This window comes from Impatiens glandulifera, chromosome 3 (assembly GCF_907164915.1).
Source record: "Impatiens glandulifera chromosome 3, dImpGla2.1, whole genome shotgun sequence".
NCBI classification, from domain to species: Eukaryota; Viridiplantae; Streptophyta; class Magnoliopsida; order Ericales; family Balsaminaceae; genus Impatiens; species Impatiens glandulifera.
In genome coordinates this window covers 47621259-47641790 of record NC_061864.1, presented here as the reverse complement: position 1 = coordinate 47641790, position 20532 = coordinate 47621259, and the positions used below count along the sequence as shown (strand labels likewise).

At 33.5% G+C, this 20532-nt stretch overlaps 2 protein-coding genes across 2 annotated transcripts; both read right to left on the bottom strand.

Annotated features, from left to right (window-relative positions):
* Window positions 1-10106: 10106 nt before the first annotated feature.
* LOC124931338 (60S ribosomal protein L3-1-like) lies at window positions 10107-12156 on the bottom strand. Its single transcript, XM_047471781.1, has 6 exons — window positions 12018-12156; window positions 11778-11863; window positions 11557-11667; window positions 11163-11467; window positions 10666-11075; window positions 10107-10574 (listed from the first exon to the last, which is right to left on the bottom strand). The coding sequence occupies exons 2-6, from the start codon at window positions 11860-11862 to the stop codon at window positions 10316-10318; spliced, it is 1170 nt and encodes a 389-aa protein (XP_047327737.1). The 5' UTR covers window position 11863; window positions 12018-12156; the 3' UTR covers window positions 10107-10315.
* Window positions 12157-14444: 2288 nt separating this feature from the next.
* Window positions 14445-20329, bottom strand: LOC124928930 (cellulose synthase A catalytic subunit 6 [UDP-forming]-like). Its single transcript, XM_047469183.1, has 12 exons — window positions 19925-20329; window positions 19536-19731; window positions 19199-19419; window positions 18823-19112; window positions 18130-18742; window positions 17769-17906; window positions 17510-17635; window positions 17043-17255; window positions 16647-16953; window positions 16323-16522; window positions 15895-16245; window positions 14445-15336 (listed from the first exon to the last, which is right to left on the bottom strand). The coding sequence occupies exons 1-12, from the start codon at window positions 20003-20005 to the stop codon at window positions 14755-14757; spliced, it is 3318 nt and encodes a 1105-aa protein (XP_047325139.1). The 5' UTR covers window positions 20006-20329; the 3' UTR covers window positions 14445-14754.
* Window positions 20330-20532: the final 203 nt, after the last annotated feature.

Here is a 20532-nt window from a genome sequence, read left to right as displayed (position 1 = left end):
ATGTGGAAAGACTTTTCTACCTTCCACATTTATTACCAAGGTATATGTAAGGACTTTTCTCAATTTGCAAATTTAGCCCTTGATTTGTATCCCCTCCACTTTTCTAGCCAACTAATTTTATGCCCAATTAATTCCAACAATCCCCACATGGATGGAAATGAACGAAATGAATGAAGATATCGATGAACGAAATGAATGAAGATATCGATAATGAAGTTAGTTGAATCCTACATATAATATGTAGGTATTAACCTTTGAACATTTCCTTGTGAGAGCATATTAATTCACTGGTTGACAGTAAACTTGATGTCCTTGAACTGTACATTCATTTACGTAAATTAAAGTATACTTCACACAAGACTCTTCCTAATACAATTCAGTTCTCTAAATTGTGTTCGTTTTGGCCATGAACACACGCTTGGTTGTATAAGCATACAATTCCTTCAAAGCGGCCTCATTTCTCTTTACATAGGTGATTCTATGTTACTTTTACCAGAATCATTAAAAGTTATGAGCTTATCCTCAGTATTCACGGTTTAAGATAGGAATAGGTTAGGGTAAAATTCTCACTGTGATCTTTCAAACTAGTGCAATTAGGTTGACCCATTGAACCTAGTTCTTGGGATCTCTAGTCAGCGTAAGTTGGGTTTTTCTTCGCACTAATTTATCCTATAGGCTTTAGTTTCAATCATTTTGATGATTTCGCAACTAACTCTATGTTTAACCCTTTAGTTAATGAATCCTCTATGTTATCATTTGACCTCACGTAATCAATAGAGATAACCCCAGTTGAGAGAAGTTGTCTAATGATATTGTGTCTACAATGTATATGTCTAGACTTATCATTATACACATTGTTTTGTGCTTTTCCAATTGCAGATTGATTATCATAGTGTATACAAATAACTGACACTGGTTTTACCCAATTAGGAACATCTTCAAAGATAAGACGATTTATTGAGAGTAATAAATTCATATTACATCGTGGATCTGACTATTATAGTTTATTTAGACGATTTCCAAGCAACTGTTGCACCTCCTAGAGTGAATATAAATCTACTTGTTGATTTTAAATCTTTAATATCAGATATCCAATTAGCATCATTATATCCTTCAATAACAGATGGATATCTGGTATAGTGTAGTTCATAGTCACGAGTGTACCTCAAGTAACTTAGCAATCTAACAATTGCTTTCTAGTGATCAACACATGGATTGCTTGTGAATCTGCTTAATTTGCTCACTACATAAGTTATGGGTGGTCGTGTACAACTCGTTAAGTACATCAGACCTCCAATGATTCAAGAGTATTCTAACTGGGAGACACACTCACCTCGAACTTTTTTGACAAATGTTGGCTTAAGTCTATCGGAGATTTAGCAAACCCAAAATCATCCTTATTAAATTTCTCAAGCATTTTGTCTATATAGTGAGACTGACTCGGAACTAATCCTTTCAAAGTTCGATATATTTTAATTCCAATGATGGCATCAGTTAAACCCATATCTTTCATGTCAAATTAGTTCAAAAGTGCCTTAATAGATTTAATCATATTCAATCATTACTATCAATAATTAGCATGTCATCTACGTAAAGACACAAAATGACATAACCATTTTCTATTCTCTTAACGCAAATACATTTGTTTAACGCAAATACATTTGTCACATTCATTGACCTTAAATCTACTTTCTAACATTAATTTATCAAATTTTTCATGCCATTATTTTGGTGCTTGTTTCAAGTCATACAAATACTTCACTAACTTACAAACCTTGTTATCCTGCTCAGGTGCAGAAAACCCTTCGAGTTGTTCCATGTAAATTTCTTCTTCTAAATCTCCATTTAGAAAAGCGATTTTTACATCAATTTGGTGTACTTCAAGATTTTGCAAAGCGGCAATTGTGTCACATCGATAGAAGTTATTCTCGACACAAGAGAGTACATGTCAAAATAATCAAACTTTTCATGTTGATGGTAGCCCTTAATGACTAGTTTGGATTTATATTTGTCAACAGTTCCATCTAACTTCATTTTATTTTTGAAAATCCACTTATAAGTTAGTGCTTTACTACCTGGAGGAAGATCCATCCGTTCCATGTATGATTTTGCAAAATGGAGTCTATTTCAAAATTTATAGCCTCTTTCCATTGATGTCCCTCAAAGGATTTCATAGCTTCTTGAAAGCTTTGAGGTTCACTTTCTATCATTAAAGTGATGAAATCTGGACCAATGAAATTTTCAATTCTAACTATTTTTATGTCTGGGTTCAACCTCATGTTCATCATCGTGTTCAATCTCATTATTGATTTCTTGTTTCAAAGTCTCGATAGTTCTCTTGGATGAACTCCGTTCACATGCAGATTTGCACGGACATGTTCAAAGAACAATGCATTTCTTGATTCCATTATTGTATTCTTATGAAGATCAGAAATTTGAGAATCATTTACAAGGAAGTGATACGCACTACTGTTTTGAGCATATAAAATAAAAATGCAAGCAATAGTTTTTTTGTCCAATCTTTACCTTTTCGGTGTAGGTACTACTACCTTAGAAAGACACCCCACACTCGCAAGTATTAATAAGAAGGGGTTCTTCCTTTCCATAATTCATATGGACTTTTGTCTAATTTCTTACGGATACCTTATTTAAAAGGTAATTAGTTGTTAGAACAGCTTTTGCCCATATGTTTTGTGACAAACCAAACCAAAACTAAGCAACAATGCATTCATCATTTCTTTCAATGTATGATTTTTTCTCTCTGCAATACCATTTTGTTGAGGAGAATAAGGGACAATTATTTCATGTTTAATACCATGTTAAGCACATAACTCAGCAAATGGTGATCCATATTCATCCCCACGATCACTTCTTAATACTTTGATTTTCTTATTAAGTTGATTTTCAACTTTATTTTTGTAGTGGATAAATTTTCCAATTGCCTCGTCTTAATTTTACTTTTGAGAAGATATATACATAACAGTATCTTGTACTATCATCAATAAAAGTACTAAAATATTTATTTCCACTATGTGTTTGCACTCCCTTTAGATCGCATAAATCAGTGTGAATAACATCAAGCGATTCACAATTTCTTTCATTAGATTGAAAAGATGATCTCGTGAGTTTTTTCTCAACATATGCTTCACATTTGTGTTATTTATCAATTTGGAATGTGGGAATGGATTTCAAGTTAATTAATTTACGAATAGTATCATAATTAACATGTACAAGTCTACTATGCCACAAATTTGAAGATTCAAATAAGTAAGTATAATATCTTATTTTATTCATAGTAGACTTAATCAATCGTCATTACACTTAGTTTGAACAAATCATTGCTTACATAACCTTTCCCTACAAACATTTCAATCTTAGACAAAACAATTTTATCTGACTCGATAACCATGCGAAACCATGATGGCTCAAAAGTGAACCAGACACAAGATTCTTTCGCACCTCTGTCACATACAACACATTGTTGAGAGTTAGCTCTTTCCCTGAAGTCATCTTTAAAAATACTTTCTCTTATCCCTTGATATTTGGGGTAGCAGAATTCCCATAAAAAACTTTTCACCATTAATTGATTGATTAACTGATTCATCAAGAGTTACAAACATTTCTTTGTCAGTACAGACATGAGGCTCCGGTATCAAACTACTACTCCCTTGGATTAGATCCAACAAGATTGATTTCAGAAATAATAGCACAGAGATTCATATTTAAAACCTCTTGAAATATGTTCTCCACCATATTTACTTACCGAATTTTCTTTGGTTTCTTACATTCGGGTGTCTTGTGGCTAGTACCATTACAATTGTAGTATTTCTCTAAGAATTTCCTATTTTAAATGTCTGCCCTTGGTTCGAGTTTTGTCCTTTTACTGGCAGGATTAAAATTTCTCCTTTTAGAGCTTTGACCATGCTAAAAAACATTTGCCTTAGCACCAATATGGAGAAATTATTTTTTTCTCAAAACTCTTGTTATCTTCATCGATACGAAGTCTAACAATAAATTCATTTCCTTGTGCTTATGTTTCAAGTAATTCTTAAAATTACTCAATCTATGTGGTAGATTCTCAATAATAGTAGCTACCTGAAAAGACTCACTTAGAGTCATTCCCTCGGCGTGAATCTTATGAAGAATCACTTGGATTTATTGAGTTTGGCTCATAAAAGATTTAGAATCCACCATCTTAAAATCAAGGAAGCGGTTCACAAGAAATTTCTTGGCTCCAGCATCCTCGGTTTTATATTTCTTATCGAGGGAGATCCATAGTTGTTTAGTTATCTTCCATTCATAGTACACATTGTACAATGAATCGGCTAGTCCATTCAATACGTAATTTCAGCATAGAAAATCAGAATGTTTCCATGCATTTAACACACTAACGAACTCAACACTGCTCTCACCCTCTTCCTCTTGGAGCCTAGGAGAATCCACAATGAGAAATCTAACCAAGTTTAGAGTCATCAAATAGAACAACATCTTTTGTTTCCACCTCTTGAAATCCACACTAGAGAACTTTTCTGGTTTTTCACCATGGGTGTTATGCGTAGGAATCACAACAAAATGTGCGACGATATTAGTTTCCTCTTGAATGCTAACATCATTTGGTTTAGTAGCCATAACTGAAAATCAATAACATGTAATGAGTAGAAGAAAATGAATTTGTTTTAATATTGTTTGATCACTATGTCAATAAACTCAAAACGTGAACAGAAAATTCCAAACTGAGGCCTATACAAAGTATAGTTTTCTAAAACAAATTCGTCCTCTCCAGTTGTGCTTCGAGGATTTAAACTAACGCCTATTTCCCAGGATACAATGGGGAAACCTGGTAATTACTTAGCACAAAATTATTACTCAGGCGAACTGAATATATACCTGAAAATCAATACCGATAAGGACCGAGAGAATTGAAAAATAAAGAGAATATATGAGATAGAACGAGATGGATGTTCTTTCAAATTGGTGTTTTTCACAATGTTTGGACTCACCTATTTATAGGTCTCCAAGAGGGAAGTTGGTAATCCAAAGGTATTGGGCATGTGGAAAGTCCAATGCCTTCCACATTCATTACCAAGGTATGTGGAAGAACTTTTTTGTCTTCCACATTTATTATCAAGGTATGTGGAAGGACTTTTCTCAATTTACAAATCGGGACCTTGATTTGCACCCCTTCCACTTTTTTCAGCCAATTAATTTTATGCCCAATTGTTCATTTTCAACACTAAATAAATTGTCAAACACTGACCCACTACTAAATAAATTGTCAAACATTAACCCACTACCTAGAGTATTAAACTTAACATAATCAACTAATTAAAAAAAATATGTGTTAAACATGTGCACTTGGAACTACATAATTAGACTAACATTTTATTCAAACATATTCTAACAAATTTCTTCCTTAACTAGATTGTATTTCAATTTAAATTAACTTTAGTGACACCAATCAAACTTCTCAAATCTTTACAAGTCTCAAATCTCAAGACATTTGTCATAATATCAGCCAACAGTTCTTCAGTTTTACAATGAACAAAATTTATTAAGCTCTCATTGGATAAATCTCTGATAAAGTGATAACGAGTGTTAATGTGTTTGTTATTTCCATGCAAAACAACATTTTTAGACAATTTTTATAGTGAAAATATTTTCAAAAAAACTGTAATCCATTTGATTTGTGATTAATAGAGTTTTTGCAGAATTTTTCTCATCCATTGTACTTGACATACTACAGAAGTGGTTGCCACTAATTCAGCTTAAGTAGAGAAAAGTGTAACAATTTGTTATTTTCTAAATGACCATGATATAGCTCCTCCTCTTATCATAAAAATATACCCAGATGTGCTTCTATAATTATCAAAATCTCTATCGTAGTCACTGTCGGTATACCCAACAAGTTCTCTTTGTTTTCCCTTTTCATATAATACACCTAATCCAACGGTCTCACTTATATACTTGAGTATCCTTTTTACAAGATTCAAATGCAACTCAATGGGTGACTCCATGTACTTACTTGTTATTCTTACTACAAACATCAAGTATAGTCTAGTGATTGTGAGATACATCGGTTACCAACCATTTGTTGGTATCTTGTTGAATCAACGTTATTTCCACTTTTATCCTTATTAAATTTAGCTCCATAAATAACTGGATTTTGGATAGGATTACAACCAGTTAATTCAAATCTTTCCAAAATCTCACTTGTATATTTCTTTTGTCTTATGAAAGTCCCATTGATATCTTACTTTACCTCAACTCCTAGAAAAAATTGCATCAATTCAAGGTCTGTCATCTCAAAATATTACATCACAGTTTTTTCTTGAATACATCAATCATTTGCTCATTGCTTCCTGTTAAAACTAAATCATCAACATATAAGCTAGCAATCATTACTTTTCTTTTTGCAATTAATTTAACAAACAAAGTTGGTTCAGATGAAATAAGCTTCAATTCTGCTGAACAATTCTCTGGAGCTTGTTTTAATCCATACAAAGTTTTTTTCTAGTCTATAAACTTTGTCCTCCCTCTTTTTCTCAAATCTCTTGGGTTGGTCAATAAATACTTCCTCAAGTAGTTTTCTGTGAAGAATGCACTCTTCACGTCCATTTGATATAGATTCCTCATTTGTTGAGCAGCTATTGCAATGATCATACAAATAATATCTCAGAGAGCTACATGAGCAAATACTTTGTTATAGTCAATGCCATAATTTGTGTGTACCCTTTAACAACTAATTTGGCCTTATGTTTATCAACTTCTCTATTCTCATTGAATTTAGTTTTTAAAACCCACTTCTCTTCAATATTTGTTTGCCTTAATTGGAAGCTTCACTAGCTTTCATATATTATTTCTCTCGATGGATGATATTTCTTGGTTCATTGCTTCTTTTCACTTTCTATTGAGTGCATCTTTTTCATAAGTGACAGGATCAAGAGTAATAAGTTAAGCCACATCATTTCATCCCTCTTTTTTGATGAGTCTTCAATAAATACATAATTTTGTGTCATTAAGGGGAAGGGGCTTCTAATTTTTACAGATTGGACAGTAAGTTGAGGAGGTTGAATTGTTGTTGTTTCTTGAGAGGAGCTGGAAACAGACTAGGTTGATTTGTTGTTATTTTTTCAGATGATGAGTTGTAAGATTCTAACTCCTCTTCATTTTCTACAATATATTCAGACATTTATTTTTACATTCCTACCATTTTCTTTTTTCGAATATCACATATTTGCTCACAATGATCTTTCTTAACACTGGATCATAGAGTTTATATGCCTTAGATTCTCTACTCAAAAAATATGCAAATATGACTCTAATCATCAAATTTATGTCTTTTTTGTACAGGAACTAAGGTATTAGCTATGCAACCAAAAACGTTCAAGTGACTTACAATGTATTATGTTGCTCCATACTTATTTTGGAGTCAATTTATATACTACGGAAGTGTGACTTCTGTTCTGTTCATTAGGTATTCACATCAGTCAGTTGCTTCTACCCAAAAAAAATTAGGTATTTCTCTACTAGCCAACACGCTCCTTGTAGAGTTCATTATTGTCCTATTTTTTTTTGGAACTCCATTTTATTGAGGAGTGAATGTTACAGTTAATTGTCTCTTAATTCTTCACAAAACTGGTTGAACTCTTTGGTGGTAAATTCCTCACCTCTATCGGTATGAAGGCAAGTTAGTTGTAGTTCACTCTCATTTTCAACCATTAATTTGAAGTTCTTAAATTTCTCAAAAAAAACAGATTTTTCACATATATAGGCCCATATTTTTCTGTTGTAATCATCAATAAAAATTAGTAAGTACATTTTTCCTCCACTAGAGGCTGGAATAATAGGACCACAAAGATTTGAGTGAATTAACTGCAGTTTCTTTGTGGCTCTCCACTTATATTTTTTTTACTGGTTTTTCATATGTTGCTTTCCAATCAGGTAGTATAGCAAGTGTCTTCAGGAGTGGTGATTAAAGAAATCCTTTTATCATATTTTAAAAATGCATATTTTGTAGACTCTAATAATTAAGATGTCACATTCTACAGTATCATAACTGAGATTTCTCATCAGAAATAGTTTAAAGACATGTAGTTGTAGAGACTACTTTTTTATTACTTTGGCTTTCTTTTGAAGTGTTATATTCTCAGCATTGATTTTAAAAAGTATATTTGAGTTTATTTTTGTGGTCATTATTAATCCACTTCTCGGATAATAGATTTTGCCTTCATCGTCTAGCAGAAGAAGTCATATACCTTTATGTTGTAACTGACTCATACTCAAGAGGTTACATTTCAGCTCCAGAACATAATAAACATCTTCAATCAATTGTTTAATGTCATCCCCTTTAATTTGGATGCTTCATTTTCCCAATACAACAATTTTCATGTCATTTCCCATTTTTACATAGTGATTAAACTTAGTATCCAAATGTGTGAACCAATGTAGTTCCCCACACTTGTGATTTGAGCAGTCTAAGTCTAGAAACCAATAATTACTTTTGAGCTCTGCTTGTACTTTGGTGGAGCTGCTGTTTGGAACCTCTAATTCAACATTAGTCATAAGTAGAACTTATTTTATTCATCCTCTACCGCATAATTGTCTTGTCCCACTCAGAACATTCAATCTAAAAATGTCCCAACATTTTGTACTTGAAACATTCAAATGTGACTTGTCAAATGTCATTCTCTTCCGCCTCTTCCTCTATCCAACCCTTTACCTCTTATTATTCCATTAAGAGAAATAGACATTCTCAAGGCCTGATTTTCTTCTTTTTCGATGGACTTAATTTCTGCTCGTGTACAGCAAATGAGTTTTGTAGTTCATCGACTGACATAGTTCTGACATCTCTTACCTCTTCTATCGAAACCACAACGTAGGTAAACCTTTCAATTAAGGTTCTTGGGATTTTTTCTACGATAATGGTGTCCAACATTGTTTCTCCGTTGTTTCTCATCTGGTTTGCTACAGTCGTAACCCTCGCGAAATATTCCTTAATTGTTTCACTCTTCTTCGTCTCTAGGATTTTAAATTCGCGTTTTAGAGTGTTGAACAGAGATCTCTTGACCCTCTCGTTGCCCCCAAATTTTCTCTTTAAAGACTCACAAACAATCTTAGTTGAACTGCGATCAAAGATTTGTTCTAAAGTAACTTTGTCGATTGTTAGGTAGAGGACGTGTTTCACTTTGCAATCTTTGGTCTTTAGTTCTTCTATTTGAGTTTCGCTTAAACAGTCCGCTCATGCGTGTTCTTTCACATTTTTCTCGATTAGATGCCACATCCCTTTGCCATAGCAAATTTTCCGACAATTCACTCTAGTGGTCTTAGTGCTGACCAATGAAGGTGGGTAACCTAGCAAGGTTGTTGTCGTTTTTTTGTCCATCCTTGTGAATTAAATGCGTCTTATTTCACGTTTTTTTCGTCCATGAATCGAATGCGTCTTACTCCACCCTTTTCGATTACAAATCAAACCCTAGAGAGGTGATTCTCTCTTGATACAAATGGTACAAAGTATTAATCAAAAGTCTATTCTAACTTATAATAATAATATTAATAAAAAATGATCTTAAATACTTCATCAAATAATTGATGTCCTACAAAATATTAATTCTAGTTAACTATTAAAGAGATTAACACACTAATCCACTACTAAATAAATTGTCAAACAACACTGACCCATTACTTAGAACAAGTGAAGAGTAAGATAAATTTAACATAATCAACTAATTAAAAAAAATATCTGCACTTGAAACTGAATAATCAAACTAAAACACAAAAACTAAGTGAGGAAATGGAGGGAGGAGTGAATGTTTTGAGCGTTTTGTATACAAGAATTTCATATATTTACTATACACAACTATACTTAATTAAAATACTAAAATATTTTAATTTATAAAACAATATATATACTAGTGTTAACCAGCCCCAAAATCATTTCTTGTCCTTACTTAGGGGAAAACAAGCAAATAAAAAAGATTATTTAAAATAACTTAATTAAAATGACAGTATCGTTAACCTTTTCCTAAATTAAAACCTAATTTTAAAACAAACCAAAAATAAAATCCAAAACATTTAAAAAATTAAGTCAATACTATGATTTGATGATACCAACAACAAAGAAATATAAATAGCCATTCAATACCGACACAATTCTGTCTGATTAAACAGAGAAAACTAATATTCATGACCAAAACCAAGAACAAAATCGGTGTAAGAATCCAGAAATGCAGCCCAGAATAAAGTCAAACAAGGCATAAAAAACTAAAATACATGAAAAAGAAAGGCCACTTCAGTCATCAAAATATCATTATCATCACTAAGCCTTGAGTCTTCCATAAAACTTCTGCTTCTCCTCTGTTGTTTGGAACCTTCCATGTCCAAACTTGGAAGATGTATCGATAAACTTAAGCTTAATCTCTTCAAGAGCCAAACGTGAAGTTTGTGTAAGCAGGGACTGACGAAGAGTAACAACCCTCTTCTTCGGCCCAACACAGCATCCTTTAATCATCAAAAAGTCGTCCTTCACCACACCATAATGAGGGAAACCACCCATCGGTGTAACATCTTTCTCAGTCCTATTATCATCATATAATAAAATGGAATTTAGATAAAACTCATCCATCTGTAAAACAAAAAACCATTATCCAATATTAAGAGAAAACTAACCTGTCAAACTCAGTATCAGCAGTGTGAGTTTCAGTTCCAGCCTTTCCAAGCCTGTAAATCTTCTTGTTCAACTCAGTTCTATGATGATAACCGTTTTGACCAGCCCTGGCAACTGTAAAGGAGACACGGGCAGGATGCCATGCACCAATACAAGCTACCTTCCTCAAACCTCTATGGGTCTTTCGAGGAAGACGAGACACACCCCAACGAGTGACCACACCTTCATAACCCTTACCCTTTGTAACTCCAATGATATCAATCATCTCATCTTTCTGGAAAACAGCATCAACTGGAACCTGTTTCTCGAAGAAACTGTAGGCAAAGTCAACTTTCTCTGCAATTGATCCACCATTTACTTGGATCTCCATCATATGAGCCTTCTTCTGCTTTAGACCCTTCATTTTCCTAATCTGAAACAAAAAGGCAAATTAAAGCTATCAGTCTTCATAATTCATATATTCATCTTGCTAAATAGATCTTAAGAAAATTTTAAGAACCTGAGTATGGGCTATGACTCTGATAACAGTTGAATATTTCTTCAACTTTTCCAACTGAGTTGCAATGTCTTTCTTCCCTTCATCAGATTCATACTTCTTTGAATATTTAGTGAAAGCCTTCTTCTTTGACTTGCACCAGTTTTTGTAGAATCTTCTTCTAATCTCCTCACTCAAATGCTGAGCCCAGACAGTGTTCAAAGACCTCAGACCACGTGGGGTTTTCACATAACCAACAACTCCAACAATTACCATTGGTGGAACCTCAATTATAGTCACAGCCTCGCAAGTCTCCTTCTTGTGAAGCTCTAACATAAACATAACATCACATATCAGATTTAGCTAATTCATTACAACATAACAAATTCAAACCCAAAAAAAACTATCAATTTCTTACTTGATCCAGGTTTCTCGACCTCCCTAACAATGTGGGTCATACCAGCCTTGTAACCTAGGAACCCAGTAAGCCTACATGGCTTTGATGGATCATCCTTGGGGAAAGCCTTCACTGTAAGAGTTAAAGAGTTGAAAGTTCGAAAAGATTAATCTTTACCTCTGTTCATTTCTAAGAAGATGAATTGGTATATGAGATTCTAGTTATAAACAAAGAGAACATACCCTTTCCCCTTTGACGGTTAGCCCTCTTCCTTGGGAGAAACCCAAGAGACCCATGTCTGGGGTGCTCGAACTTCCTGTGCGACATCCTTCAAGATCATAAAACACAGAACAAATCAATACATTATTCATATCAATCATTCAAAGGCACATTCATTTCAGTCAATAAGTTTCATCACCATAAGTCTAAGCATCAGAAACTGAATACAACATTACAAGGAAATGGAGATAGAAGAAATGTACCTTGAGCTGCCTTACTGCGTGAGGGCGTCGTCGACTGAGGAATGAGGATGATAAGTAAACCCTAATGGCTGCGATTGATATAGTGAGATTTTAGGAAGTTTGTTCTAATTGAGTATAACCTAGATTTGATGAGCCCAGCAGAAGAACACCCAATGACAAATGGGCCGAGATTCTATATATAACTTGATCACAAATTTACAAAGGTAATTGGCCCATTTGTAAGGATAATAAAATGTCAATTAGAAATAAATAAATAAATAAAATTGTTAAATATAAATTTATAATTTCTCATCCAAATTCAACCTCAATTTAAAAAAATGTTAAAAAAGAAGTAGATTAGGAAGAAAAACACAAATTATTATGATAAATTCACACTTATGAAACATAAATTTTATTCACTCAAATAAAAAGTTAAATAAATCAATTATTAACTGGTTTCGGTTAAGTTCGATTTTCCTCTTTATTTTACGAACCGATCAACCAACCGTATCGATTTTTATGGTTTTGAGTACCAGAACTGATAATTCAATTTTTGTCAAGAATTTTATCATAATATAATTTTAAATTATTTTAATATTATAAAAATAATTTTACATATCTCAATTAAACTATTTTAGTTGCTTTTTATTTATTTATTTTATAATTTTATATAATTATATTTTCTTTTTATAAAATAATTCTATACAAAATTTAATTTAAAAATTAAAATGACTAATATATATAAATAATTAAATATTATAATATTTACAAAAATAACTAATATAAATTATAAAATATAAATATATAATTAAAATCGGTAGAAATATAATTCAACCGAAAATCGATCGTTTAACCGGTAAAAATCGGTTTAACCGGAACCGTTAAAATCGGTTAATCGATAAATCAGTAAAATGAAACTAAACCGATAAACTATTCGAATGATTCTCACAAAAACAAAAAAGATAGAATAAATTGAAGACTTAATAGTTAAGTTAATCGAAAATGTACTAAAAAGTTAACACGATCCACTCTTAGTATTCATTTTCTAAACTATTACTCTTGGGCATCGTTTGGTAGGAAGTATTAGTTATATTGGTACAAGTTATAAGGGTATAAATTATATGGGGTATTAAGATGTATAAATTATATAGGTTATATGTGTATTGTTGAAAATTCAATATAGGTATAAATTGTATATATTTTATAATTTTGTGTTTGGTTGGTGGAATAAGAAAAGAAATAAAAGACTATTTTACCCTTATATTTATATAAACTATTTTAATTATTAATTTAATATTTATCTTATTTTAGTTTTTATTATTAATTATATTTAAACTATTAAAAATTATATTTGATTATCGTATAAATATTTTAAAATAATTTATATATGATTTTCTCTTCTTCTCTTCGGACCACAAAGTGTGGCCAGAAGCTAAAACACCCATCTTTACTAAATAAGGAAACAACGGAAATCCTTCAATCTTGACCTATATATACAAAGCCAAAATCACTAGAGACTTTTCTAAATGGTCGAGTAGAAATCCCATTTTTCACCGGGATTTGTCGCTTAGGTTAAATGAGAAGAAGAACATGATAAGGATTAAAGAGGATTTGCAGTTTAGGTTGAAGGAGAAGAAGAACTTATAAGGATTAAAGAAGATTTGTAGTTTAGGTTGAAGGATTTTTTTTTGATAAGGACTAAAGAGGATTTGCAGTTAAGGAGTAGAAGAACTTGATAAGCAATTAAGAGAGAATGAAAAATATGACTAAAAATCAGAAATGTTGAGTATATAATTATAAATGGAAATTTATATGTAAGCTAAATATGGAAGAATAAAATTAGTAAACCTTATACCTAGTGCTATCAGTTACTAATTTATACAGCATATTATACATATTATACGGCATATGAGGTATAATTTATAATGATTATAAATACTGTAAATATATAATTTTTAACCAAACAACTAATTAAATGTATTGTACATATTATTATGCTATATAAACAGTGCTATACCTCCAACCAAACGGAGGCTTGGTTATCTATCGCTTTACATACAAATGATCAAGGGACAAAAACTATGCTAGACCTATTTTTTGTTAGATGTCCTTAAAAGTGAAAATGGTGACAAATGAATCTATTTCATTGAATATCTTGTAAGGCTTTGTTTAGGTTTAAATTATTTTATCAGCGATAATTTTGAGAATGTAAGAATATATATATTTATTTATTTTTGATAAAAAGACGTAAAAGAAACAATAATTTAAAAAATAAAGTATTTTAATATTTTAATTAATAAATTAATTTAATTAATAAGAGGATAGTAAAATGATGTTATATATTTTTTTTTAATTATTTGAATAATCCAAAACGAACAACTAAACATTGTGACAAGTGATTGTGATAATAAAAATCAAATATATATTTCAATGAGTATCTTATTGAGATTGACCATTAAACATTCCATTGAAATGGATTGATTGATAGATATAAATAACAAAGAACAACTTGAACAAGTACAACACATTCATCCCTTTAACTTATTGAGACAAGGGAACAAATGTCTAAGAAGAAAATTGTCTCTATCTCAAAACCACTCACAAACTATTCCAAAGAATCAAACCAAAAAAAATAAAAAACTTTGCAGAACAAATATAAATGTTTCCTCCTTTTTTTATCTACACTGCGTGTCAACCATACACACCCGAAGCATCCACCAAAAACCAAATCTTTTTCTCATCGTAGTATCGTCGGTCTTCAGTCACAATTCATCCCACATACTTCAAGTACAAGACCATCTCTCGATACAAACGGATTAATCCTAACCCACAATAAGGTTAAGATAGATGCCAAAAGGATTGACCACACGATAATAATGGTTGGAATCTTATTCTGTTTACCCATCCACCCCTTTAAGAAGGGGTAAAGATGGACGATAACCCACAAAGCAAAGAACAATCTCCCGAATAGTGGTCCCCATGATTCGTACCCGTTATTGATTGCATCCGACACCCCAACCACAACTCCGACAATGTTTATGATCAACAAAGTCATAGGTGGGATCAACAATGTTGTCCATTTAAAGAGGTAAAGCTCTGAGAATTCCCCATCGTCACCTCCTTTTGATGTAACTGTAAAGTTCGTGTTGACTCCAGCAAGAACCTTTAGTAGACCTTGAAATAACGCGAAAAGATGTGAAGAGACACCACCAATAACCCAGAACTGCTCGTTCCTCCACCAATCGTCGATTGTCACACCTCCCCATTGCATCTCCATTATGCCAGTCACAGCAATTGATATAAACATGGCCATGAATATAATACTGGCGTAGTTACTAATCTGTCGAGTTTGATAAGACAACAAAATTGGAAGTTAGTTATTACCAAGAAAACTTCAGCTTTGGGCTAGTTTGCATCAAGATCTATTGATTCGAATTATCAATTAAAATATAATAATAACCATCGAGATGGTAGGTTATTAAAAATTATCAACAAATTATCAAAATATTCTCTATTTATTTAATGTATAGGTATGTGTTTTTTTCATTTTATATATTTATACTCAAAATATCTTTTTACCAAATAATTTCTAAATAACTTATACCCAATAAAGTTATTGTCAATAACCTAATGGTTATCCCAATAACCCTCGGGTCATTTGGATAAAAAAAAACATTAGGGTTGTAAATATAGTGAAAAGTATTTAGTTTTAAATAATCAAGAATATTATAATTTTTTAGTTGAAGATTTGAACAATGTGATTCATAATAGAACTGATAAAGAGGATAATGGGTTATTTGAAATTATATCTATAATATAACCTAGATCGAACAATAATGTCTTACTTTATTTTTATAACATTTTAACTCAAATAGAAAACATCTTTTGGAAAACGTACCTCAGGAACGATGAACTTGCCGGTGAGGAGACAGACAGCGGGTAAGGTACAATATGCGAGCAAAGGAACAGACGTCAAAGGATAGACAATTGAGTTGACATATGAAAACCGTTCAAGCGGTTTCAATCCACATCCATACCCGTACCATATAGGACAATGCCTACTTAGTAAAATTTCAACAGATCCGAGAGCCCATCGAAGAACTTGATGGAGACGATCCGAAAGATTGATTGGAGCGGATCCTTTAAAAGCAGGCCTTTTAGGCATACAGTAAACAGATCGCCAACCGTGGCAATGCATCTTGAATCCCGTTAAAATATCCTCAGTAACCGAACCATAAATCCAACCAACCTAAATGGAAAATTAAAACAAAAATAAACAAATGGAAATATAAAAACTGGGATGAATTATTATTATTTTTTTGTTACCTCTTTGCCCCATTCTGTTTTATCCTCGTAACCACAACTAATAACATGTATAGCTTCTTTCAAGAGTGAAGCCGAAGACTTTCCAGTCGGAACTCCGCCTTCCTCGAGAAGCGCCGACGCAATGAAAACGGGTGATTGTCCAAATTTTTTCTCTAGTTTTATCCAAGGAACTAGAGGTGCCTTCTCAATATTATCAATCCCTGAAATTCAAATAAAACAAGAAAAATATAAGACCAGTTTATTCCTTAGAGCAGGATATTTTCAAATAACCCCATAAAAATCTCAAGATCAAACAAGGTAACATTTGTATGATTGAATCTTCACCTTTATCGCTTCCCTCGATATTTTCAATCGCATGAATCTGCGTCGAAGAATCCTTGCTCTTCGCAGTTATCATCGCCGTCGTAGTCGTTGACGTTGTCTTCTTAACATCACCCGTTTTCCCTTTTTTACCCTTCCTTCTAAGACTAGACAAGCAGCAGCAGCACCACTTGGGCAAACAATTGCAAGACCTTGCCGGTGGCTTCTTCTTCTTAGGAGCATCGTAGCCATAAAGTGCTTGTCTCCGAAAGACACAACCAGTTCCAACATAAATTGGCCCTTGAATCCCATCCAGCCCTTTCATGTTAATCTGTTGCAAATTAAGTTAGTAAAAAAAATAATGAAAATTAAAATTCCAATTTGGTGTCCACAAGATGAGAAAGTTATTGCTTCACATACATCGAAGAACACGACGTTGCGATTAGAGTATCGATCGTGACGATCAATGCCGTCGAATCGTTGAGGAAACTGAACGTAACATATCTTCTTTCCGGAGGTTGGATCCATCATGAAACACATGGATTCCCTTAACGCTTTGCTGTTGTTGATATAGTGATCACAATCCACATTCAGCACATAAGGTGCGTTTGATATGACAGCCGATACTCGTATCTGAATAACATCAACCAAAAATAACAACGTTTGATATAAGATTAATAGTACCCTTACAGAATGGAACAATATTGAGGAGTCTAAGATTCTGAGAACCAAACAAAAAAGCTCTTTTCAAATATTTTTAAATCCACATTTGTGAAATTTGGAAGAGAATTAGACATGGAAATGGGTCCAACAACTTGTTATTGTTCTAAAAAGAGTCATAATGCAATAGAAACAAAAAAGAAGAAGTAGACATCTTGAGAGCTTACAAGGGCATTCATGGCTCCGGCTTTCTTATGGTGATCAAATCCTGGCCTTTTTTCACGGGAAACGTAAATAAGTTGGGGCAATTCGTTTCCTTCAACGTCACGAACACCATTGTGCCCGAGAAACACCTATTGATTAAAAGAAGCCAATGTTAAACCAATTCTCATCGATCACTCTATCATTTAAATCAACAACTAAAATACCATTATTTTTGTGTAACATTTTAAAATATTATTCATCAAACAAGCTCTAAATTTTCACCTGTATCATTCCGGGATGATCTCGAACATTGTTTCCCGGCCATGGAGTACCATCCTGCATTGTCCAACCATCTTCCGGAACCTTCTGAGCCATGGCAACCAAGCTATTGATTCGAATCTTAAACTCTTCGTATTCTCTCTACAAAACAAACAAACGATTTGAATATTATATAAACAAATCACACAATTATCTCAAACGGTAAAATGTGACCGATGGTTGTGTTTTTCTTGATGTTTTTTTTATTCTTTGCTTGTTTAAACTTGTGACAACACATGACATACCGTTTTCCCCACAATTGTCACCTTCAAGGTGTTGTGGATTAATGAGAAATAGTCAAACTTTTTCAAAAAAATAATAATACCTTCATCGAGCGTCGTTCACGAACAAATGCAGGGTGAACTTTATCCTTGAGATAGTCGAGTTTCTGAGCAAAATACCACTCGGGAGCACGAGGCTCAATGCTAAACTTCTTACAGAACGGGACCCATTTCCTAGCGAATTCCGAGGTTTCCGAGAGCGCTTCAAATGTCAACATGGCTGCACCATCATCGGATACATAGCAAGCTACTTTATCAACAGGATAATCAACAGCTAGGATCGAAAGAACCGTGTTTGCAGTAATGAGAGGCGGCTCTTTCATGGGATCGACTGTACTAACGAATACATCGATAGGAGCCAATTCTGACGGTTTCCCTTCTTTCTCGTACCTTAGCGAGAGTCTGTCCAAGTAAGTTTCTCGTTTGATTGGGAACCATTTAGGAAATTGATCGAAAATCCACGAAACAGCAAACCATATTTCGCAAATAATTGATACCATCCAAAGAGCATATGCATCTCTAACGGGATGACGAATACGATAATCGAAGAACAACCCGAGAATGACCATACGAAGTAAAATCACCATTCTATACGGGTTGATCTTGCTCGATGGAATCGGTAATTTCCTTGAAAGTGGCTGCCTTCCTTCGTCCATCCTAAATCATCATAATTTATAAATTAAGAATGAAAGTATAAACCAAAACCAGATTAAAAACCTATTATTTAGTTTAATTACTTTGGTAAATGAGGATCATCAAGCTCATCTTCTTCAGGATTGATCATTCCTTCATGCTTAACCATCTGAAGTTTTCCATTCTGCTTCTTCTTCCACTCTTCCATTCTATCCTTCCAAGCAACACTACCATATCCATAAACAGCCAAATCCTTTTTCGGATCCATGGGACGAGGAGGAACTGCCGACATTGAAGAGGAATCTGGAAATGAAACTGGATGAACACGTTTTCCCCCACCTCCCATAAACGGTGGGACTATAAGAGCATGTTGATCAGCTGAAATAACAGAATCCTTCAAACAAAAAACAAAACCATTAACAATTACAGTTACAGCAATGATAAAACGAAGAACAATAAAGAATAGAACGTTGATTTCACCTCATCCCCGTAGGTTAGAAGAGGGATTTCTGGATTAACAGAAGCAGAATCGAATTCTGAAGGGGTGGTGATTCTTGAGGAGTAGTTGTGAGCACCCACACGACCGGAATTATGGTGGTGAGAAGATAGATTTGAATCTGCAGCATATTGATGATCTTCAAATTCATTACCCAAATCATCAAATTCATCTTCTTCTTCATCCCCATCAACTCTAGGGCTACCTGAAAATAAACAAAGTAGCTATCTTCACTCAGAAACTGTTAACTTTGCATGTAATGGTATACAACACTATAAATAAAAACATTCTTGATTTCAGAAGATATGGTTTTGCGATTACCCTTAATGCGCTTGAATCTGGTTTTACATTGAGGGCAAGCTTGATTTCCTTCTCTCCTTTCGTATTCATAACAAGGTCTACAAACTGGAAATGCACATTCATTGCAAGCAACAAACGGTTCTCCATCAACCGTAATTTCGATCTCATCACCACAAATCTGGCAAATCTGTCCACTTAATTCCTTCACAGAAGTTACCTGTTATCCATTCACAAACAAATGAATAAGAATTAAATCTAGATCTACCTACCATGTAATAGAAATAGCTTAAGAAAGCCAATGAACAAGAAGAAAGCCGCCATGAATGAACTAGACTATTTTGACTGAAACAGAGTAATGAAATAACAGATCTTTACAATTGGGTTTCTAAAAGAAGAAAGAAGAAACTTACTCTTCCAATCTCTTCAGCATTGATAAGAACAAACTCATTCCGGTTGTGTGAACCCGCAATAAGCCGTCCTCTAGTAGCCATTAAACTTGAAACAAAGTGAAATTCTTCACATTCACTAGTCAATCACTTGAATAGTCTTATGAAGAACCCAAAAAACACAACTCCTCGTTAAACCAAAATGGGGGAAGTCCAAAGATACAACATTTATGTAGATTTTTTACTAAGGAACCTAAAATCCCCTTGGTGGGTTTCACTTTAGATTCCTTTCTTCAGAGAATGGCTGAAACCCACCTTGCAGAAATGGTTTTTTCTTCTTCTTCTTCTTCCCTCACCTCTCTTCTTTGAGAGAGAGATAATTAAAGGGCAAAAGGATAGAGAGGGGGATTTCTAAACTTCAACGCGTAAGTCACACAGAACGGACAGAAAGAAAGAGAGAGAGAGAGAAAGAAAGATTTGTTTGATGAATCTGCCTGTAAAATTATTTTGTGTGATCGGAGCATTTGGCGGTGGGACCCTGAACACATGAGGTGGTGAAAGTGGGATTGGTTCACAGCGAAGCAGCGGTGGAGACTGTCACTGTGTTAACGTAGGAAGAAGAATATCACTCA